We start from the raw sequence: 23,260 nt of genomic DNA on the forward strand, positions 1-23,260 counted from the left end.
AATGCTTTGATGCAAATCTGTGGTTCAATTAACCTTTGGAACACTTCTGAAAGAAGCAATGACAAGAGCAGAATCAATAAAGAGGAAGTTTCTAATTAAAGACACATTTGCCCCGAAAAGCTTTGATAGTGCTTTGCCTGTACATACAGTGGTACCTCGGGTTAAGTACTTAATTTCTTCCAGAGGTCCGTTCTTAACCTGAAACTGTTCTTAACCTGAAGCACCACTTTAGCTAATGGGGTCTCCTGCTGCTGCTGTGCCGCCGGAGCACGATTTCTGTTCTCATCCTGAAGCAAAGTTCTTAACCTGAAGCACTATTTCTGGGTTAGCAGAGTCTGTAATCTGAAGAGTATGTACAGTGGTGCCCCGCAAGACGAACACCTCGCAAGACGGAAAACCCGCTAGACGAAAGGATTTCCGTTTTGGAGGCGCTTCGCAAAACGTATTTCCCTATGGGGTTGCTTCGCAAGACGAAAAAATCTTGCGAGTCCCAGCGTTGTTGTTTTTTGCTTTTCCCCCCTTTTCCTAAGCCGCTAAGCCGCTTAACAGCTGATCCGCTGATAAGCCGCTTAACAGCTGATTGCTAGAAGCCGCTAGACCACTGTAGCGCTAATCCGCTAAGCTGTCAATGGGCTTGCTTCGCAAGACGAAAAAACCGCTAGACGAAGAGAATCGTGGAACGGATTCATTTCGTCTTGCGAGGCACCACTGTAACCTGAAGCATATGTAACTCGAGGTACCACTGTACTGAAATTATGTTTTGGAGTGGAGAGAAATGCCACAAATCAGAGCTGAGGGAAATGGGAGGATAACCCCAAAAGGTTATGCACAAATTTATAGAAATGAACAGGACCCTGGAGTCCATCTGGACTTGCAATGCAAGGTGCAATTACAGCACTGCTAACAAGACGGCGTTTAGCCTCAGCAAAGGAGAGCTCACCACCTCCCAAGGTGGCCTGTTTCACTGTCAAAGCCGTTCGATGGTTAAGAAGCCTCCCCTAAGATGTTGAGCCAAACTCTGCATCCTTACATTTCCCACCCACTGCTGGACCAAGAGTGGACAGAAAGTCAGTTGGGAGCCCCAGGTGCTTTGCAGCAGAGCTAGCTCAGGTCTCTGACTCTCAACGGTTTAAGGAGAGCAACAACAAAACCATTCCCCATTCTACCACCCCGCTCTGAATTAGACAGCTGAGAAGGTCCATCGAGTCCAACCCCCTGCCAAGCAGGAAACACCATCAGAGCACTCCTGACATATGGTTGTCAAGCCTCTGCTTAAAGACCTCCAAAGAAGGAGACTCCACCACACTCCTTGGCAGCAAATTCCACTGTCAAACAGCTCTTACTGTCAGGAAGTTCTTCCTAATGTTTAGGTGGGATCTTCTTTCTTGTAGTTTGGATCCTTGACCAAAGGTGTCATAGACTTTGAAGGCACTCCAACTCAGGACGCAAGGAAGAAACGTGCTAGGAGGAAGGCATGCTTGGCAAATCCACACTGTGATCAACTCCCGCCCGGAAACCAATGTCCCCACTGTGGTCTCTTCCAACTCTATGATTCTATGATTCTATGAAATGAAGGAAGCTTGGAAGGAAAACCAGGAGTGGATTTGTGTGTGAAAGGACTGTGCAGTCGGTTTTGGTACTAAACAAAAACCTGGATGAAGCGTGGGCTTCTTGGCACCCGGCTCCTTAATTCCGTGGTCTATCCTCCAGAACCCCTATTTCGTACCTGGATCTGCTGGGGGGCAGCTTTTTAGGTGTTTAAATACAGTGGTACCTCGGGTTAAGTACTTAATTCGTTCCGGAGGTCCGTTCTTAACCTGAAACTGTTCTTAACCTGAAGCATCACTTTAGCAAATGGGGCCTCCTGCTGTCGCCATGCGGCTAGAGCACGATTTCTGTTCTCATCCTGAAGCAAAGTTCTTAACCTGAAGCACTATTTCTGGGTTAGTGGAGTCTGTAACCTGAAGCGTATGTAACCTGAGGTACCACTTTAACATACAAACCACCCCACACATTGGATCACAAAAACATGAAGTCCAGTGGTACCTTGGGTTACAGATGCTTCAGGTTACAGACGCTTCAGGTTACAGACTCTGCTAACCCAGAAATAGTACCTTGGGTTAAGAAGTTTGCTTCAGGATGAGAACAGAAATCACGCAGCAGCAGCGGGAGGCCCCATTAGCTAAAGTGGTACCTCAGGTTAAGAATGGTTTCAGGTTAAGAATGGACCTCCGAACGAATTAAGTTCTTAACCCAAGGTACCACTGTAGATGATATTGGCCTGGAAGGGTCTGACTCGGCAGCTCCAGTTTTCCACATTCCCAAGGGATTGGCTATGTTCCCTCTGCCTCCACTGTCAGAGGCATTATGCCTCTGAATGCCAACTGTTGGGAACCACAAGTCAACAGAGTGCTGTTGTGCTCCGGTCCTGCTTGCAGGCTTCCCATAATGGACATCTGAGTATCCAGTGCAAGGACAGGATGCTCAACTAGATGGGCCACTGGCCTGATTCAACAGGCTTTTTTTACGCTCTTAGATTTGGCTGCCCACCGAGCCCTGGAGTTCCCAGGCAGGGCAGGCTGACATCCCCTGGAAACATGAGCCAGAGTCTGTTTGCGGTTGCTGGGGCCTTGCAGCTCGTTGGACCACGCTGAAGTCCTGCACCCGCAGACCCAGATCCTCTCTGCGCACCCACGCAGACCACTCCTCAGCAGGGATCCTTCAAATGCCAAACCCGTGAGGAGCAGCACGAAATCCTCCACGCACTGAATTAGGAAATCCCCTGTTAACAAGGCACACACTTGTTCTTTCCTAATGAAGAATTACATGGAAAATGCTTCAGAATAAGCAGCAAAAAATAGACCCCGGCCAAACCAAGATGTTGAGTGTCAGGGACAGCTGCAGCCAAGACCGCAGGCCGGCAATGCAGTGACGCCGGTCGGGAGGGCCAGTACATGAGGCTGGGTCCCAACTCAACACCAGCCCGTAAATAAACCCAAGTGCTCGCTGGCCACAGATCACCCAATGCATCTGGCTCATTTCTGACCAGCTGCAGAAATAATAATATTAAAAATTGGCCAATGCAACATTTTACAGTCAGGGGTCAGAGCTAGACTGGAGAGAGAGAGACCACCCTGCTTATTGCTAGTCATGTACATCCCCGCATTCTCAGCTATAAATAGCAGGCAGGGCTCTGGCAGTTGCTGCTTAACAGATTTGGGAAACATTTTGCATGAGGTCAGTCATAGCAAAAAAAAAAAATTACAGTACCTCACAAGGCCCTTGGCCGGGCAGCTGCTCTCCTAAGGAGGCCTCCTTCAAGTCTCTCGCCGCTTCCTGAAAGCGCACAGACGAATCCAGCCCTATGGTCTTCTGGGGCTGTGGGGATGGCTCTGCTTCAGGGCAGAATGAGTCCAGCAAGTCCGTTTCGCGAAGGTCGGCAACCATATCCTTCGAAAGAGGAGCCCACACCCCAAGGCCAGTCTCTGAAGCCTGGCTAGGATGCTGAAAATCTGTTTCAGGAATGTCTGCCCCATTTCCCCTCCGAAGGGAGCCATGCACCTCTTGCACGGCCTCTGCGGTCCAATTGGGATACTGGGATAAGTTTGCGTTGACATCCTCGCAAGCATCCGTGGCCGCCATTGTTTGGACCTCCTTTGTTTCCACAGCCTCCTTTTCCTCTGTTTTTTGCTCTTCGCGTGGCTCTATTTGCCCTTCCTCTGGTTTTGACCTTTTCAAAGCCATAGGGGCTGCTGGGAGCATCTCTCCCAGGACGGAAGCATCCTCACCTGGCTGGTTCCGATCAGCCTCGCCTTCCTTGGCTTCTGGCGTCTTCTGCTCAGCCTCAGCTTTCACCCCCATGTCAAAATACATATCTTTCAGAGAAAAGTACACATCTGCTTTAGGGGGCATTGAATAGGGTCGGGCAATGGGCTTTTCTGCCACCTGCCTAGGAGGCACTCTGGGCTCTGTGCCCACCAGCCCATTTGCTGCAAAAGGTGATGTGCTGTAGGCCAAGGTGTTGGGCGTGGCATCTTCATGCGCAGAGCTAATACTCCTCTGTTGTGTCCCATCTTTTTCTGGGGAAACATCCTGGCTTGCATTTGGCAGAGCAGTGGTGACCTCCTCTTTCTTCTTCTTCTTTGCGGAAAACTCTTTGGCCGCCGTAGGCTTCGCTTTGATGATCTCCACCGTCTCATAGATATAGTTAAGAAAGCCATTGGCATTTTCATCTCCGTTTTCCTCCCCGCTCTCCAGAGAAGAGTCCCCATTGGTGGTCACCTCTGCTTCCAGACGCCCTGTTATGAAGTTGTTTGGGAACAGGGTCTTGGCGTTCACGGAAGTCTCTTTGCTCTTCTCGTCCTCTCCAAATCGTGGTTTCCCATCTGGGATGCGCACCTTGGCCACCTCCTCCTTGTCCCAGAGGGTGGTGCCCGATCGCATGCCCACTTCGCCGGTCAAGCGGCGTTTCCGCTGGAACCTGTCTGGGCTCACCCTCCTCAGCTGCTCCAGTTCCACGTTCTCCTTCCCTCGCTTCCTGCTCTGCTCGATCTCGCGCAGCTTGGCTTCGGCGTTCCGCTTGAGCTTGGCAAACCATCGCTGGTGGATTTTGTACTCTGTCATGGTTCCCACCTCCAAGACCCCCGAGCAGGACACAATGCCCTTGTTGTTTCTGGCCGAGGCTTGGTAAATGGCTGCATCTTCCTCTCTGCACCTGGAGGCAAAGAGCAACAGCGCCATGAGAAAAAAACCCACATGATTCAGGGAGCACATTGTTGTGAGCATTAGTGCACACAGGTGCAAAGTTTAAGGCTGTGTACATGCCATACATTTGAAGCACACACACACCCCACCCCAAATAAACATGGGAACTGTAGTTAGTTTCCAGGCCCAATTCAAAGTGCTGGATTTGGCTTATAAAGACTTAAATGGCTCAGGACTGCAATACCTCAAGGACCGCCTCTTTCCATATCAACCTACCTGAACCCAGAGATTATCCTCTGAGGCCCTCCTCTGTGTGCCTCCTCGAGAGATCCAGAGGGTGGCAATACGAGAATGGGGCCTTCTCTGTGGTGGCTCCCCATCTGTGGAATGCTCTCCCCAGGGAAGATCGCCTGGTGCCTTCATTATACAACTTTAGGTGCCAGGCAAAAATGTTCCTCTTTAACCAGACGTTTGGCTGATCTGATTTACATCCTATGCCCTTTTAAAATGTGGGTTTTTGGCGGGGGTATTGGGGTGCTGTTTTTATTTTTATTAGGTATTTTGTGGTTTTAGATCTTGATTTTATTCTGTGAACCGCCCTGAGACCCCTGGGTATAGGGCAGTATATAAATTCAATAATAAATTCAATAATAATAATAATAATAATAGTTTACTCCACACAGAGCATCCAACACTCTTACGAAACTACAGTTCCCAGGATTTAGAGGTGGAGACAAATGTGCTTTTAATGTGCCTTAAATAGGTAGTCTCTGTCATTTTCCCAGTTGCTCATCCATGAGCAGCTCCTATGTGTTTGGTAGAACGCTAGAAATGAGCCAGCCATATGAGTAGAGAGCAATCTTGTGTGTTTCTCCATTACATTTGCCTCTGCTCCGGACTGCCATCTTCGTGAGACAGACTCATGTGACTGAGCCGAACAGGACCATTCAGCTGACATCTGCGCACACATGACGGGGTCATTTTGACTGCTCAGGATTGCACAAAGGGGCATTCTCCTGACCCCCCATTATCACAGGAAAGGACAGTCACAGCACCCAAGCTGTGAATAGCAAAACTACAGAAAAACTGTGGAAATCTACCCTGTACACCATTTCTTAAAGCCAAACTAGTCATTAAGGCATTCACATAATTGGCAATTGTGTCCAGAGCATCTGAGCTCATCCACCCAGGTCTGAGTGTTTTCCTCCTTGTTCCATGCTTTCCAGGCACAACTCTGAGTGGTTTTGCTTTGGCCCCACTGCTTTCCCCTGGAAAACCCGCTCTTCCGTGTTCAATCGGAGCAGATGTCCATCTGGAGAAAACCCAGTTGCTGTTTGCTCCAATTCAGCAGTAAAGATCAGGTTTTCCCAGGGGAAAGCAGTGGGGCAAGTCTGGAGGAGCCCTCGCAGAAGCAAGCAGGGGGCAGGGGGCGGGAACGTAACCCAAAGTGGGACCGTGGCAGTAAGATCATTTTAATGCCACCCTGCTGTAACCCCAATTTGGGTTTTAAAAGCCATTTACACCATTGCCAGATGCAGGGAAAGTGCTGTGCCCAGTTTAGAAAAAGATTGTCTATATGGGAACTGAAAAGAACTAGTCTCTGTACAAAATGTGGACCTCCAAATTATAGAATTCTGACCATAGTTGCTAAGAATAATACTCACTATTTTTTTAAATAAAGAAAGAGGTATCAGCACTTGTATCTTGAAAAGGCACCTTGGGCCAAGGCCGGATTTAGGTTTGATGAGGCCCTAAGCTACAGAAGGTAATGGGGCCCTTTATATGTCCAGCTGTCCTTTGTCAACAAAAAATTGTCACTGTTTTTTATGTTGAATATATGCTATATGGTAATTGATGGACCTAATAGGTATCTAAAGCCATTTGCACATAACAAAATATGTATTTTATCAAAGTAATTGTTGAACTGAAATACAATTAAGAAGAAGTATATTAATAGTGGTAGTGATATTTTAGGGAGCAGGCTGGCAGGCGGGGCCCATTACTTACATCATAGGAGCCTGCACAACACAAAACACTGTTGCTCTATGTAGGTTTTATTTTATTTGTTTTTTATCTTGTATTTTGGAAATCCAGTTTTTCCCCTCTTTAAATTAAGCTATAGTTTGTTTATACGTAAATCTGGCACTGAGTGTGTCGGTACTCTGTACTGATGAGTACTGTCACAAAAAAAGCACCGATAATACTCATATCCCTTCCTTTCCACCGGGCATGGGAAGCCTGTGGTCCAGGTGCCTGAGGGGGGGCGTGTTTAGCAGCCTTTTTGCTGCGGCGCCAGCCTCTGCCCGGCCTCATTCTTCGTCCTCTCACCGCGAGTCACCCACCCTCCACTCCCTTTGAGTTAGGGCTTAGGTCATTGGCCTTGCTATGGACCTTAGGTTGGTCACCCTGGTTGTCCAGGGGGCCTGGTAGGAGTTTTTCCATTTGGCATTAGGCTTTTTGGTTTTTTCGCCTACCTCGTAGCAATCGTCACAACTTTTGTGGTATTGGTGGGTAGGTTAGGCATTGGAATAATGTGTTATGCTGTGTCGAAGAGCTAGGTGTGGCCATCGCCTATGCCTTCAATTTTTGGGTATTCCGTTAAAGGAATCTGGCGGTCGTGTATTCTGTCCGATGCCTGCTTGGCGGGAGGCCATGGCACGACCCTCGGTGACATCAGGGGGATTAGCATCAACAGGCTCCACCTTCTGGTGAATAAACCCACTTGTTTGAGAAATCCAATGCCTAAGCCAATACCTTTTCACTGCTGTAATCAATAAAGTTGTGGCCTTTCCTTGCCCATTAACCTTATATCACGTGTCCTTGTGTATTCTTTCCACATTGCAGGGGTCGGGTCCTCGAACCACAAATGTTGTTGGACTACAACTACCAACACTCATGGGTCATGCTGGTTGGGGCTGATGGGAGTTGGAGTCCAGCAATATTTGGAGGACCACAGGTTCCCCAAGTCTGATGTAGACTAAGGTTCAGAAACTGGGGAGCCTTGACCCAGATCCAGCCCTGGCCCCACCAAACACACCCATTGCCAATCTAGGGACAGAAGAGGGATCTCAGTGAAGCGGTATTTGTGTGGCAATAGTAGGAAGCCACTAGGAACTCTGTGGGACTTACTTCTGAGGACACATGGCTATGATTGTGCTCCTCCTGTAGCTTCATTCCAAGAAGCCAAGAGACATATCGAAATCCGTAATATACAGCACAGTCCTGCACATGTTTACTCAGAAGTCCCACGGAGTTCAGTGTGACTTACTGGAGAAGTACGCACAGAACTTCAGCACACAGGGACATCTGTCGTCGCACCTAAGTACAATATCAATATGCTAATACTTAGCATTCACGCAGTACTACCAAGGGTTCAAATTGCTTTGCATGCCTTCCCGAGTTCTAATCCTCACAAGTACCCAGTTATTAGCAGAAATGGAGGACCAAGAAGATCAATTAAAAGAGGTGCGGGAAAAGGAGACAACAGATCAGATAAATAGTCAAAGCTGGGGAAGAATATGGGAGAAACAGTTTGAAAATGTTGTCTAAGGATAAAAGAAAATTATTATTAGTTTGGAGATGGTATTTAACACCAGTCAGATTAAATCAAATAAACAAGGACTATTTGGTGTTATGTTGGAGGGGATGCCAGGAAACCGGCACTTATGTTCACGTGTGATGTACAATTTTTTGGGTAAAGGGTGTTTAAGGAGATAACAGAAATCACTGGGTTAAAGCTGATCGAAAGTCCAGAGGTAGCATTGTTATCAATTCACGATGGGGTGGAAGGTTTGCAAGCTATGAAGGACTTGCTCACAAATTTATTGACAGCTGCACGAGTTATTATAGCTAGGAAGTCGAGGGGGCAGGCAGAATATAAAATGGAAGAATGGTTTAAAGAGGTGTGGCATATAGCTAAAAATGATAAATTAACATGTGCTATTAAGGTAAGATGGGGAATATGCAGGGGAAATGATTTTGAGGAGATATGGAAGGTGTTTGTGGAATTTGTATTGTTAAAATGGAAAGGGGTCAAACCATCGCAGGAGATGCTGAAATTTTGGGCTGTCGAATAGTTACAATGGAATGGTCTTGGGGGTGGGGTGCACATTTTTTTTCTTATTTATTTATTATTGTTACTTTGTAAAAAAACAAAAAAACAAAACAAGTACCCAGTAAGGCAAGCCAATATTATTTCCTCCCTGCCAAACTGCAGACAGAGGAAAAAGTTTCTCCTTTTCCCAGTCTTAAATTCAGTTCTCCACAGTTGTGAATTATTATTTTCAAACAATGCTCATGAACATTTGTTGGCATTTCTGTGCTAATTCCCCCCCTATGAATGCATTTTTGTTTTTACTTTTGACTAAAAAAAACACGTTGCTAGCAATTCCCTCAAATATAATGAAATTAATGCATGTTCTATGCACACTTTCCCCACAAAATTCGAGGAACTGCAAATTTTGAGGGTAGCTGCATTTTGGTTCCCATAAGGTTTCATAAGAACATAAGAAAATCCTGCAGAATCAGGTTTGGGGTGTTCATCTAGTCCAGGACTCAAACACAAGAGCATTTGCCCCTTCAAATATCTCAAGGGCTTGTCACGTGATTCCGGATATTGACTACTGTTTCGCAGAATTCTTTGTCAGCGTGGTGGGAGGATATAGAATTGCTTCATAAACTCATCTTATTTCAAATGAATGTATGTGAATGAAAATATGAAATGCTGTGGAACAGCGCTCATGTAATAATCGAAACAGTAGTCAATATTCGGAATCACTGTTCAGTGTTGGACATCATATTTGATTAATACACAAAGCTTCACAGCTCGTCTTTCATCGCACCAAGTCTGGTACCTCCCTTCATTTATAGATTTTCAGAGACTCTGAGACTAAAGATTTCATTTTGGACTTGTTATGGTTTGACGGAATTCTATAAAAGATTGTCTATTGTGTATGAACAGGGTCATCGTGTTGCCTAGACATTGCTGACGGCAAGAACTGTTTGGCAGAGGAATGGACTTCCTTGGAAGGTGGTGGACTCTTCTTCCTTGGAGATTTTTAAGCAGAGGTTAGATGGTCACCTGTCATGGATGCTTTAGCCGAGATTCCCGCATTGGAGGGGGTTGGAAAGGATCCCTTCCAACTCTGCAATTTTATGATTCTATCATTCTGCAGTTTCCAGCAACTGGCATTCAGAAGCATACTGCCTCCAAAGTGTAGGAGTGCAGTTTCTCCTTAAAATGTCAACATAATCAAATTTCTCCCCATCCTAACTTTTAGTGCAATTCCATACGCATCTGTTAATAAACAAGGCAAGTGTAATGGAATGTGCTCCCAGGTAAGTAGGAACAGGATTGTAGTCTTGGCTGCTATGCTACTTACTGTAGTCAGAATTACATAAATGCTATGCCAGAATTACATGAACAGATTTACTTTTCAATTTGAGGAAGAGTGGGAGAGATGCTTAGTGTCTTACTCTTTTAAAAATGGAAAACAGCGCCACACATGTCACATGTTGAACTGATGCACTAATGCATTTGAATGGGCACTTGCTAGATTACCTCAGGAAAGCTAATAAACTGCAGCTGAGCTGTAGATAAGCCCTGAAGCCCCTCCTTCGTACAGGCTGTCCTCTTTGCACATTCTTGGACAGCAATGAGCATGTGCCCTGGATTGTGAGTGTGGATGTAGGGATTAAACCAATACAGAAGGAGCCAAGAGACATTTCCTTCTCAGTCAGCCCAGTTTAGGAGAATGACCATACATAGATCTGTAGTAGACAGGGGGGTAGGCAAATCTGTCCATTTTTGTTCTCTCAGTCTCTCGGTTTTTAAATCTCAAAATCCAGTTCTCCACATTTTTGCAGGATTTTTTTTTTTTAATCCTCATGATATTTCATCAGCATTTTAGTGGAAAGTTCTCCTAGAATATACATTTTTAAAAATACGGTTTTGACTAATAAATGCATTTTTGCAAGCTGTTTCCCCCTGTGATGTATTTGGGCAGCCTGTTATCACTTAATGGCCCCTGTATCGGGAAGTTTTTAATGTCAGATGTTTTCTTGTGTTTTAAATATTTTGTTGAAAGCCGCCCAGAGTGGGTGGGGAAACCCAGTGTTATGTACTGAGTTGAATAGGATCCAAATTACAGCAGTCTGATTGGTCCTAGAACAATAGGATTCAGAATGCAACAGTCTGATTGGTCCTAGAACAATAGGATCCAGAATGCAGCAGTCTGATTGGTCCTAGAACAATAGGATTCAGAATGCAGCAGTCTGATTGGTCCTAAAACAACAGGATCCAGAATGCAGTAGTCTGATTGGTCCTAGAACAATAGGATTCAGAATACAGCAGTCTGATTGGTCCTAGAACAAGAGGATTCAGAATGCAGCAGTCTGATTGATCCACAGGAGCCACCCTATCCAACTCTAGGTGGAAGTGAAGCTGCAACCTGGTTGGCCTACAGGAGAATCCCGGAATTAGCCAATCACGTGGCGCCCATTGTGTAAATAATGTATATAAAGCAGATAATTCGGGGAAACTTGCATTCCTCACTACTATGAGCTGAATAAAGAGAATGAATTCCACACTCGACTCCAAGTATATTTCACCCAGCAGGATGGGTGGGGTATAAATAAATTATTATTATTATTATCATCATCATCATCATCACCACCACCACCACCACTACTACTACTATTTAGAGGGCTGTTACCAGGAAACTAGTCTAGCTATTCCAGGAATTGAATCCATGCTGTATCTAGGAACTAGAAGGGGCTCAGGCATGCAGCCGACCCCCTCACCCAAACTCATAACAATATGTGGAATGCCAGCATGCAACATCTTGCATCTCTAACACAGACTGCTCGCCTTTTTATATATACGGTTGAGACAACTTGGTGTTAAACACCATTCAAAAATCATTTTATACAAACTTTGCTTGAGCCTTACATCAACAGTCCCATTTAGCACTTACGTCCGAAGTATTGAGTCTGAGTGGGGAAGTACCGTCAGAGGGAAATCAGGAGCGCTATGCAACTGGCAGTACAGAGTTTGCCGCACATGACACTCACAGTGCTGGCTCCCACACCATCACTAACATCATCTCAAATGACAGGACCGCTTCAGTGTACAAACATGCTGCCCACATTTTCCAAGTTACAAGAAAGGAGATCCCGACTAAACATCAGAAAGAACTTCCTGACAGTATGTGCTGTTTTACAGTGGAACGGTCTCCTTTGGGAGATTGTGGACTCTCCTTCCTTTGAGGTTTTAAAGCAGATATTAATCTGTCATTAATGCTATAAATAAGATTCCTGCATTGCAAGGGGTTGGACTTGATAACCCTTGGGGTCATCTTCCAACTTTTCAATTCTATCATCCTAGCAACAGAAAACAGACGCTTTAGTACTGCAAGGGGGGGGATATAGTTTTTGTGCAAGGGACCATCCTTAATGAGGAAAAGGTATAATTCATTATAAGCATTTCTACAGCATCCTTCGAAGGGACGCTGGTGGCGCTATGGGTTAAACCACAGAGCCTAGGACTTGCTGATCAGAAGGTCGGCAGTTCAAATCACCATAACAGAGTGAGCTCCCGTTGCTCGGTCCCTGCTCCTGCCAACCTCGCAGTTCAAAACCACATCAAAGTGCAAGTAGATAAATAGGTACCGCTCTGGCGGGAAGGTAAACGGCATTTCCTTGCACTGTTCTGGTTCACCAGAAGCGGCTTAGTCATGCTGGCCACATGACCCGGAAGCTGTACACCGGCTCCCTCGGCCAATAAAGTGAAATGAGCGCTACAACCCCAGAGTCATCCGCGACTGGACCTAATGGTCAGGGGTCCCTTTACCTTTACGGCATCCTTCAACAGGAAACCCCCAGGGCCACTGACATAAAAGAAGAATTACAAAACAAATCAGAACACTAGAACATTTGGGAGACACAGATAAAGCAATCCGAACCATCCTAAAGCAAAGGAAGTGAGCTGGGAAAAGAGAAAAGTGGCTGAAGTAATAGTCTTAGTTTTATTTAATTTATGAATCACTTGCTACCTGCATCTCAAGGTGGTTTACAAACACATCATTTAAAAAAACACCTTAAAATAGTTTTCAAAACAGTGCAAACAGAATGAAGGTATACATATGGGAAGGCTTCACCGATCAAACGCCCATCTCAAAAAGAGCATTTTAGAACCAAAAAGGGCGCAGAAAGGGGCAATCCTAATGATTGGGGGTTCCTCCCATAGAGGGAAAAGGCTGCAGCATAGAAACACAGGAGTGGCTCTCCTGGATCAGTCCAAAGACCCATCTAGGCCCGGAACCCTTGCTCACAATGGCCAACAGGTGCCCATGGAAAGCTCAGGAGAAGGAACACAACGGCACTCTCCCCACAGATGGTTTTCAGCGGCTGATATTCAGAGGGACCCTGCCTCCAGTTGTGGAGGGAGAACTTCGCCATCCTGCCCAGGATACATGGACAGCCTTATCCTCCAGAGATTGCCTCACCCTCTTCTAAGCCACCCAAGGTGGTGACCATCACAAAAAACTGGAGGGTGGTTTTAGTTTAGAGAAAAGGTGCCTTAAGGGTGATGGGGGAGACATGACAGAAGCTTATATAATTGTCCTCTAAAAACACTAGAATAGAAATCAGAGTCATCCGAGGAAACTGACCGGCAGAAGATTCGGCAGAGACAAAAGCGGGCACTTCTTCACAGGGCAGGCCGTGAATTTATAGAATTGGCTGCAATAAGAGACAGTGACAGCTGACAGCTCAGATCAGGAGGGGAGAACCTGTGGCCCTCCAAAGGTCGCTGAGTTGCAACTCCCACCCGTCGCTGACCACTGGTCGTGCTGGCTGGGGCGGCTGGGAGCTGGAATCCAGCAACAACTGGAAGGCCATATGTTCCCTACCCCTGGCTCAGATGTCTTCAAAAGGAGACGAGGCAAAATCATGCAGGGGACATCTGCCAATGGCCACTAGCCACCATATCTTCAATGCAGGGCTTGGAAAGGGGGAGCCTGCACTCAATACAATTTTCTGGGGAGCAATGGTGGGCCGTCACACGCTTCACCCCGTTTGTGAGCTTCCCAGAGGTATCTGGTGGGGCGTTGTGGAAAGCACAACTCTCTGCGACAGTGCACTTATTTCACACATTTACTGATATGTGAATGGGAAAGTCACATGGCAATTACAGTGGTACCTCAGGTTAAGAACTTAATTCGTTCTGGAGGTCCGTTCTTAACCTGAAACTGTTCTTAACCAGAGGTACCACTTTAATTAATGGGGTCTCCCACTGCCACCACACCGCCACTGCACAATTTCTGTTCTCATCCTGAAGCAAAATTCTTAGCCCAAGTTACAGGGAACCAGGCAGAGGGCCTTCTCGGTAGTGGCACCCGCCCTTTGGAGCGCCCTCCCACCAGATGTCAAAGAGGAGAACAACTACCAGACTTTTAGAAGACATCTGAAGGCAGCCGTGTTTAGGAAAGCCAGTGTGGTGTAGTGGTTAAGAGCGGTAGTCTTGCAATCTGGTGAACTGGGTTCGCTTCCCCGCTCCTCCACATGCAGCTGCTGGGTGACCTTAAACCAGTCACACTTCTCTGAAGTCTCTCAGCCCCACTCACCTCACAGAGTGTTTGTTGTGGGGGAGGAAGGGAAAGGAGAATGTTAGCCGCTTTGATACTCCTTAGGGTAGTGATAAAGCGGGATATCAAATCCAAACTCTTCTTCTTTTAATGTTTAATAGGTTATTGTATTTTAATATTCTGTTGGAAGCTGCCCAGAGTGGCTGGGGAAACCCAGCCAGATGGGCGGGGGGTATAAATAATAAAAAATTATTATTATTATTATTATTATTATTAACCTGAGGTACTATTTCTGGGTTAGCGGAGTCTGTAACCTGAAGCGTCTGTAACCCGAGGTACCACTGTATCTGGTTTGCTCCTCTGGGCCACCAACCAAACCTGGCTGAGAATCAGGGAGGAGAGGACTATTGATGGCTACTAGTCGTAACGGCTAGGCTCTGTCTCCATAGCTGGAAGCAGCTGTGCTTCTGGACACCAGTTGCTGGAAACCACAGGAGGGGAGAGGGCTCTTGCACTCAAATCCTGCTTGCAGGTTTCCCGCACACAGGCATCTGGTTGGCCACTGTGAGAACAGGATGCTGGACTAGGTGGGCCACTGGGCTGATCCACCAGGCTCAACTTAGGTTCTTATGTCTTCTGGTGGAACGCTCTGTCACAAGAGACTAGGGCCCTGTGGGACCTGACATCTTTCCGCAGGGCCTGTAAGACAGAGCTGTTCCACCAGGCCTTTGGTCAGGGTGTAGCCTGACCCCCTCCTCTTGCAATCTGCACAGAATTTTGCTTAATGGTTGCCATCAATTTGATTTTAATTAATTTTTACAATGAAAGGTTTTTAGAATGTTTTTAGAATGCTTCGACTGGGGAGGGCGGGGTATAAATAATAATAATTATTATTATATTATTATTATTCTGTGAGAAAGAAAAGGGAGTGTGCAAAACTGACCGGAAAAGTAAGAAATCAAGATAACAAACTTTTTCATGAAAGAATGGAAATGGTTTATGGAATATTTACAAATAAACTTTAAACAAGTAAGAACATTGGTAGGATTCTTGTGGTAACTTGCAGTTTTATAAGAGTGGGTATTTAAAGCAGAAAAATAAATGAGCAAATTAATTTAATTTCGGGTTTGCAGAAAGTATTAAAAATAAATTTAAGGAACAACAGAAAGAGGGGGAAGGAAGTCGAGTTATGAAATGTTAAAATGATTGTGAAATTATTGAAATGTATAAAACTGAAAATCATCATCAAAAGGAGTGCCTGGACCTCTGAAGCATGGTTTTCATTCTGTTAACTGCCCTGAGACCCCTGGGTATAGGGTATAGGGCAGTATATAAATTCAAATAAAAATAATAAGAATAATAAGAATAATGGCAGTTCCATGATCTGGGAATTTGTATCTCCTCATGCATTTGGCCTTGAGTCCAGGAAGTGATAGAGGCCTGAACAGATTGTATATTTCAGAAGGCCAATGTTCCTCAATATTCAAACCAGCCACAGCTAGCTAACAGGTATCCCCAACACACACAGAGACACATACACACACACTTTCCTTACTTGTACAACTGCAGCGTGTGTCGGTTCCCATGACGAAAGATCTCGTACTTTGGCAAGCCACAGTATCGGTCCATCTCTTCATCATCTTTGTACCAGGTCACTTCCGGTTGTGGGTAACCTGATTAGGACATGACAAATTAGCAGGAATTGGGGCACGGGAGTCAAGGAGCGCATAACCCCAAGATGAACATCATTCCAAGGTGCATGCGGGAAAGCCCCACATTCTGCCACATACAGGTTGATACCAGAAACTGCTCTGTTCTGCATGGCTCTCCTGGTTGCAAAAGAGAGATTGATTCGAGCTGCAGAAGTTTGGGAACGTGGTCCAGTGTTTATAGGGCTGGGGCAAAGGGAGGCTGAGGCAAAGAAGCAGCAACAAGGGCTGCAACTGAGCACGACTAAAGGAAAAGTCCGGGATCCCCCACTGTTGCTTGAGGCTCAAGTGGCCCCAGAGGAACTGAGGGCCTTCCGTCAGCTCTGGAAACTTTAGGTTAAATTACTGTACTTTGTTATTTGTGGGCTGCCTTTGAAGGTGGTTCAGGAACTGCAACTGGCCCAGAATTTGGCAACCAGGTTGTTCAACGGGGCAAGAAGGTCTGAGAACATTAACACAGATCCTGGCCAAGAACCGGCTGCCAATTAGTTTCTGGGCCCAATTCCAAGTGTTGGTTTTGACCTACGAGGTCTTATGTAGTAGTAGTATTATTAGTAGTAGTAGTAGTAATAGTAATAATAATAATAATAATAATAATAATAATAATAATAATAATAATAATAATAATAATAATAATAATAATTTATTTGTACCCCGCCCATCTGGCTGGGTCTCCCCAGCCACTCTGAGTGGCCTCCAACAAATATTAAAAATACATTAAAATGTTACACATTAAAAACTTCCCTGAACAGGGCTGCTTTCAGATGTCTTCTAAATGCCAAGTAGTTGTTTTTCTCTTTGACATCTGATGGGAGGGTGTTCCACAGGGTGGGCACCCCTACCGCCACTACTGCCTGGTTCCCTGTAACTTGGCTTCTCGCAGTGAGGGAACTGCCAGAAGGCCCTCAGCACTGGACCTCAGTGTCCAGGCAGAATGATGGGGGTGGAGACGCTTCTTCAGGTATATGGGGCTGAGGCCGTTGAGGGCTTTAAAGGTCAACACCAACACTTTGAATTGTGCTTGGAAACGTACTGTGGCTCAGGACGCTAATACCTCAAGGACCACTTTTCCCATATGAACTGACCTGGACCCCGCAACTGCTGTCCGAGGTCTTGCATCATGTGCCTCCTCCATGGGAGTTGCAGAGGGCAGCAACATAAAAATGTGTATTTTCTGCGGTGGCTCCCCACTTGTGGAATGCTCCCCCTAGAGAGGCTTGCATTACTGATCTTTAGGCACCAGACTAAAACTTTTCTTTTCCGCAAAGCCTTTGGCTTCTAATTATCTGTAGTCTTTTTCAGTGAGTGGATATTTTAATCCTGCCTTTGCTGCTAAATATGCCAGTTTTTAAAAAAAATGTTTTATTTTATGCTGGTTTTAATGAATGATTTATTTATTGTTGTAAGTCCCTTTGATTTATTCTGTAAAATTGTGCAACTAATAAGCTAAATAAACAAACAGCAACAATAATAAAAAGATAATGGTGCCTGTCCTCCCCCCGCCCCCAAAGTTACAATTCTCAGAGCGGTTTAATAATCAATAGCTTTTCCCACGGAACTCTGGAAACTGTAGCTCTCTGGGAATAGGGGTCTCAGAACAATCAGTATCCTTAGCAAACTACAGTTCCCATAATGCTTTGGGGGAAGCCATGGCTGTTTAAAGTGGCACGATATTGCTTTGCATGCATCACGCAGATGAGGCCCCAACTCCAGAGATTTGGGGGAGACAACAGAGGAAGGGGAAGGATATAAAGGCAGAAGTAAAACAAGGAAATAATATTCCTGACCGTCCAGATTGCAAAAGGAGGGTAGGTTGACCCAGACTTACAAACGTTGCGTCAAATGTCCAGATTGCAACTGAACCACATGGAAAATATCTCCCAAAAGCAGGTTAAATTGGGACATGGCAAGTTGCGATCTAGACGTATCAAAAAAAACAAAATACCCTCTGAAACCTGATTCATCGGGATTCCAACATGGCCTGCCAAAGTCAACCTGTGCTTAAATTAATTGCATGTTAAAGTGAAGAGGAAACCCCTTTGCTGCTAAATCATATGGGAAGTTTTTCACCATATGGCAGTTCTTCACCCGTCGGAACAAACAACCGTTCGTAAGCATGACTTGGGAAGAGTGTAGTGCAGATCAGGTGATCTTTTCTTGTCCCATCTGACATAAATGGGCGATGAGAACATCCCCGCTGTTCTAGGAAGTGAGCCTGCTTTGGGGGGGGGGTGGAAACCTAAGGTTAAAAAACAGACACTTAGCAGTGGAGCAGAAGCTCCATGGAGAACCAAGCATCACAGTCTGTAAACTGAACCCAAAGTTTCCATTGGACAGAAGCAACAGCGGTTACATCACAGCCTGCTTGTGCCCTCCAAATGCCATTGGATGACAGATGCCATCTGCCTTTTTAGTACAATGACATCATGATAACATGTGTGACTGGCTGCTTCTGAGCCAAAGAGGCTATATTCTTGCTAGGATCAGCTATGGGCATACGGAACTAAGATGGGCCAGAGGGGAGGGGAAGGAATTGCTTGTCTCTAAACTTGCCTACCCCTCCAAGGAGAGTTAAAGTTGCCCACTTGCCTTACGAAACAGCTTCCTCTGGGTCCAATCCTCCCTGCACCGACAGGTAGAGAGGGCACAGAGAGACGGCTCCTGCAGTGTAGCTTTTGCACCCGTAGCCCCTCATGGAGCAGGGACTGGAGAACCTGTGGCTTCCTGGACAGTGGAGGCTGATCCATGAGGACAAATGGGGCAGTGCCCCACCAACCTCAGCCTGTCCTCACAGGTCTACCTCCATATTTGCATCCAGGGGCTGGCATTGCCTGCCAGCTTCTTCCTGCTTTGGCACTAGATGGGCCAACCACCAACTGCTCACCACCACCCATTGATTGAACCCTCTTCAACTCATCCGTGGCTGGCCCTCACCTAAATTCCTGGGACACACAGCTACTAGAAGATCTTACCCTTTGTGTTCTCAGCATGGAACTCACTAGGGGCAAAACTAGAACAGATTGGCTTTGTTTGTCCTTGGCTCTGAGCTCCAGCTACTGCCAGGCCCTCTGTCGTCTGTCTCACTAGTCCCAATGGGCACCATCCACCCCAGATTCTAGGCACTTTTGGGATTCCAATACCCATCAGAACCCAGCATGGCCAATGGTCAGAGGTGATGGAGCTGTATCCTAGCAACACAGGTTCCCCCACTCCTTCCTTACAGCCTAAATGTCCCCGGGGGAACTGAGAGGACATTTGGGATCAGTGTGTGGTACACAATGCTAGATATGCCTTTGACTCAGAGGAGTCAAGGCTCATATTTCCCAACTTGCAAGCATAAGACTCAGGAGCCGATGATGCTTGTCTCAAATGCGCAACGAGCATCACACTCCTGAATTCTGATTCCCCATGGAGCCCCCACCCCACAAAAAACAACCTCATCTTGCCAGCCAGCCATATTTGCCCACCTCCGCCCCCCCGGGCCAATCCTAGCGCCCTAACAAACAGGAGGGAGGGAAATACAGCAAATAATCCCTGGGAAATATCGTTTCCCCAAGGACTACAGCAATTTAAGGGACCGAGCAAGTGAATGTTGGCTTCGGAAATCAGTTTGGCTTGCCTCAGAAATCATTCAAGCTATTTCGTGATGTTTAGGAAAGAGTTTAGCTTATCCTGAGCCGAGCCAAAGTGAGCAAAGAGGGGAGCTTGACCCTAGCTAATTCTCAAGAGGCAGTGTTTCTCCAGCAAGCAATTTGCAGGCAACTGCTGCCTTCTCCTGCCTCTGGATTCGAGAAAAGCTCAGGCTGCATGAATCCACCCAAGGAAAGCAGCTCAATCCCAGACAGTTTCATCCTTAAGTGGCTCTTGAATAGTACCCATTCTGGGAACCGTGCATAAGCTTGGATCATATTCTTGCAAAGCGCATTCAGCATCCCCTCTAAGCTTCAGGGATGTTTGCACAGTGATAATTACAGCTTTAAACCCGAGGCATTAACATAAGACTCGTTTCCTAAACCCATTCCTATTGATTTACACACTGTTTGCACTGTGGGAGGAAAGCATCCAGGGAGCAGCTTGGTTTTCCGCTGTGCTTCCCTGGTTATCTCTGGTCCACAAGAGGGAGGATTAAGCTCCTGCCAGAACGCGAACACACACACACACACACACACACACACAGCTGCTGAAATAGGAGTCAAACTTACAAGATACTGAATGGCTATAGGAAACCAATTTGGAACAGTTCTGCAGTGACATGTCCAGAAGACTTGGATTTTTGGATTTGATATCCCGCTTTATCACTACCCGAAGGAGTCTCAAAGCGGCTCACAATCTCCTTTCCTTTCCTCCCCCACAACAAACACTCTGTGAGGTGAGTGGGGCTGAGAGACTTCAGAGAAGTGTGACTGGCCCAAGGTCACCCAGCAGCTACATGTGGAGGAGCGGAGGCACGAACCCGGTTCCCCAGATTACGAGTCCACTGCTCTTAACCACTACACCACACTGGCTCTCCAGAGGGTCTTAAGGTGGTAATCAAGCAGACTAAGGGTCTCCAAGGTCACTCACTGGCTCTAAACTCTGACTTAGGGACTGTGGAAAAATAAGAGGACCAGAACCTCTGGTTGCCTCTTGCTCCACGCAGGTGCACTTTGGGAATATAAGAGGTCAGCTTTGTAAATAGGAATGCAGCTCTGAGGACCTACACACACTATGCAAATATGCAGATGTATCTGACTGCCGTTATTTATTTCACACGGCCTTTCTCGTAACCACAGAATCGCAGAGCATGGATTTGGAGGCAACCAAAGAGCCAACAATGGCTCCCAAACCAGAGTTTTCGCAGGAGATAGGGAGGCCAGATGCCAATGAAAACAAGGCTCCTGCACCCTTTCAAAGCCGTGCAAAAGAATTTCAGGGGTGCAGATTTACCTGCTGAAATTCCCTCATCTCTACAGCTATTTAGAAAGGGGCACATGCCCCTGTCCTCTTCCACCTGTGGTTATGCAGTTGTTGGGACATGGACTGGAAAGATGCAAGTCCAAGTCTCCCTTCAGCCATAAACCACACTGGGTGATCTTGAGCCGCCATTGCTTCTCAACCTAGCCTACCTCGCAGGATTGTTGTGAGGATAAAATGAGGACACCCACCCCAACGTGCATAGGCAGGACAGGATAAAAACAAGTGCACACATGTGCAAACAGGGGACGATCGAAACCTTGCCTGTTTTTCCTCTCCGGAGGTGCCTGCCTCTCTCCTCCCAGTTTCCAAAACCAGCTTCTCTCTCTCTCTCTCGCAACTGTCCTTCCAATTTGCCACAACCAAGGTGACCTCCAGTGTCTCTCATTCCATCCTCTCCCTTCCCCTGCTTAGGTCTCGGCACTTGGGCGAAGTTCAAAAAGTTATCTCAGCTCACAGGCACACATCGCCTTGCAGAGAGGCCAGGGCAGGGCTGCCTGGGGGGCCGAAGTCCCCTCACACAGAGAGGAATGCGCAAGAGAGCCCCACAAAGAGAGCAGGGCTCTCTAACCAGATCTGGAGCCATCCTCTGCACTGCAATGAGTCCTAGGCAAAGCGTGCAACCAGCCAGGAAGCAGTTCTGTTGCAGAAATGGCTTTTAAAAGATGCAATAGAAGCTCTTTCCCTAACTTTAATCCCCTCCTTTCGAGGCTTCAGAGCAAAATCCTTCGCCAAGCTTTCCTGGAGTTGCCAGGGATTGAATCTGGAACCTTCTTTCCTTTGGGGAGTTCTAGGGACAGAACTATCCAAACTGTATAGAAATTTATTATGCGGCTACAGCAGAAAAATGTTACTTGCCCAAAAATAGAAAGAAGTCGTCGTCCCAGCGAAAGAAGAATGGATACAAAAAACATATGGAATATGCAGAAATGGCGAAACTTACCGGAAAAATAAGAAATCAAGATGACAAACTTATTATAAAAGAATAGAAATGGTTTATGGAATAACCTGCAGTTTTATAAAAGCATGTATTTAAAGTGGATGAATAAATGAGTGAATTAAGTTAATTTGGATATTTAGCAACTAAAAATAAATTTAAGGAACCACAGAAAGAGGGGGGAGGAAGTCAAATTTTGAAATGTTAAAATGATTATAAAATGGTTGAAATGTATAAAATTGAAAATCATTAATCAATCAATCATCTGGGACCTTCTGCCCACCAAGCAGATGCTCTACCCTTCTCCAATTAAATGAGAAATAGATATTTGCCAACGACTCTAACTGGGGTAGTAACGGGTCCATTTCCACGTCAAATTGCCCATTAAAACCATCCTTTCAGAGGGGCTTGCCTTGCCCCTACCAAGATCTCCGACTGGTCCACATGGACGCGGTGGCTACAGAATCCAGTAAAGAGGCCAAAGTGAAGCGAAGGGCTGGCCGGCTTGCCATCCCTGCCCCTTCAGCAGTTCTTCTGACCAAGAATCACAGGAGTGACGTGGTCAGAGAGAGCCGTAATAGGAGCTGCCTCTCTCTCTTTCCCCCCGCCCCCGCCAGCATGTTGAAGACCTGCCCAAGAACTTGGTTAGACCGTTTCCCTCCAGGGACTCTGATTACATCTCTCAGACACATCGCCAGTAGTCACAGGTGCTGCTGCTGGGTGCATTCTCTATAACTGAGGATATCATGCGCAGATGAGGCTGCCAGGTTTGGCGTGGGGAGAAGGGAGAAACCATGCGCACACTTTGCATATACCATGGAGGGATTCCCACTGTACACAACATGTACACACCGTGCATTTAAAGAACATTTAAAGTCCTCTCCTGCCCAGGAATCCTGGGAACTGTAAGTTGCAAAGGGCACGGGGAATTGCAGCTCTGTGAAAGGTAAACTACAGCTCCCAGAACTCTTAGGGGCATGTTTTAAATCTGTGGCCCCCCTCCACAGGTCCTTGTGCATGCATGATTATTTGTGTTCACGATGGTGCTGGGAGGGGCGTTATACGTAACCCCTCTTTCAACACTGTTCACGACTGCAAAAGCTTTGGGGCAGACGTATCGCTTTGTTTCCCATCAGTGCAGACAGTCCAGTAGAAATCTACCCACAAGTACTATTGTTGCACTCTGAATAAACCAACCACCTAGAGGAGCCCATAAACCTGAGAAACTCATCTCCCCCCTGAGCCTTAAACTGCTCAGGACCGCATTACCTCAAGGACCACCACTCTCCATATGAACCTACCCAGACCCTGAGACCATCTTCTGAGGCTCTTCTTCGTGTGCCTTCTCCTCGAGAGGTCCAGAGCATGGGTAG

At 46.4% G+C, this 23,260-nt stretch overlaps 1 protein-coding gene across 2 annotated transcripts in view; it reads right to left on the bottom strand.

Moving 5' to 3' along the window:
• ALPK3 (alpha kinase 3) overlaps positions 1 to 23,260 on the bottom strand; it is a 75,168-nt gene that overhangs the window by 29,618 nt on the left and 22,290 nt on the right. For both annotated transcript variants that reach the window (XM_081887571.1, XM_081887570.1), the window contains 2 exons: positions 15,844 to 15,961; positions 3,271 to 4,714 (listed from right to left, as the gene is read on the bottom strand). In XM_081887571.1, coding sequence (XP_081743697.1) covers positions 3,271 to 4,714; positions 15,844 to 15,961 — 1,562 coding nt within the window. The remainder of the gene's footprint in view (positions 1 to 3,270; positions 4,715 to 15,843; positions 15,962 to 23,260) is intronic.

The sequence above is a fragment of the Podarcis melisellensis genome (assembly GCF_964234715.1).
Source record: "Podarcis melisellensis genome assembly, chromosome: 14".
Classification (NCBI taxonomy): domain Eukaryota; kingdom Metazoa; phylum Chordata; class Lepidosauria; order Squamata; family Lacertidae; genus Podarcis; species Podarcis melisellensis.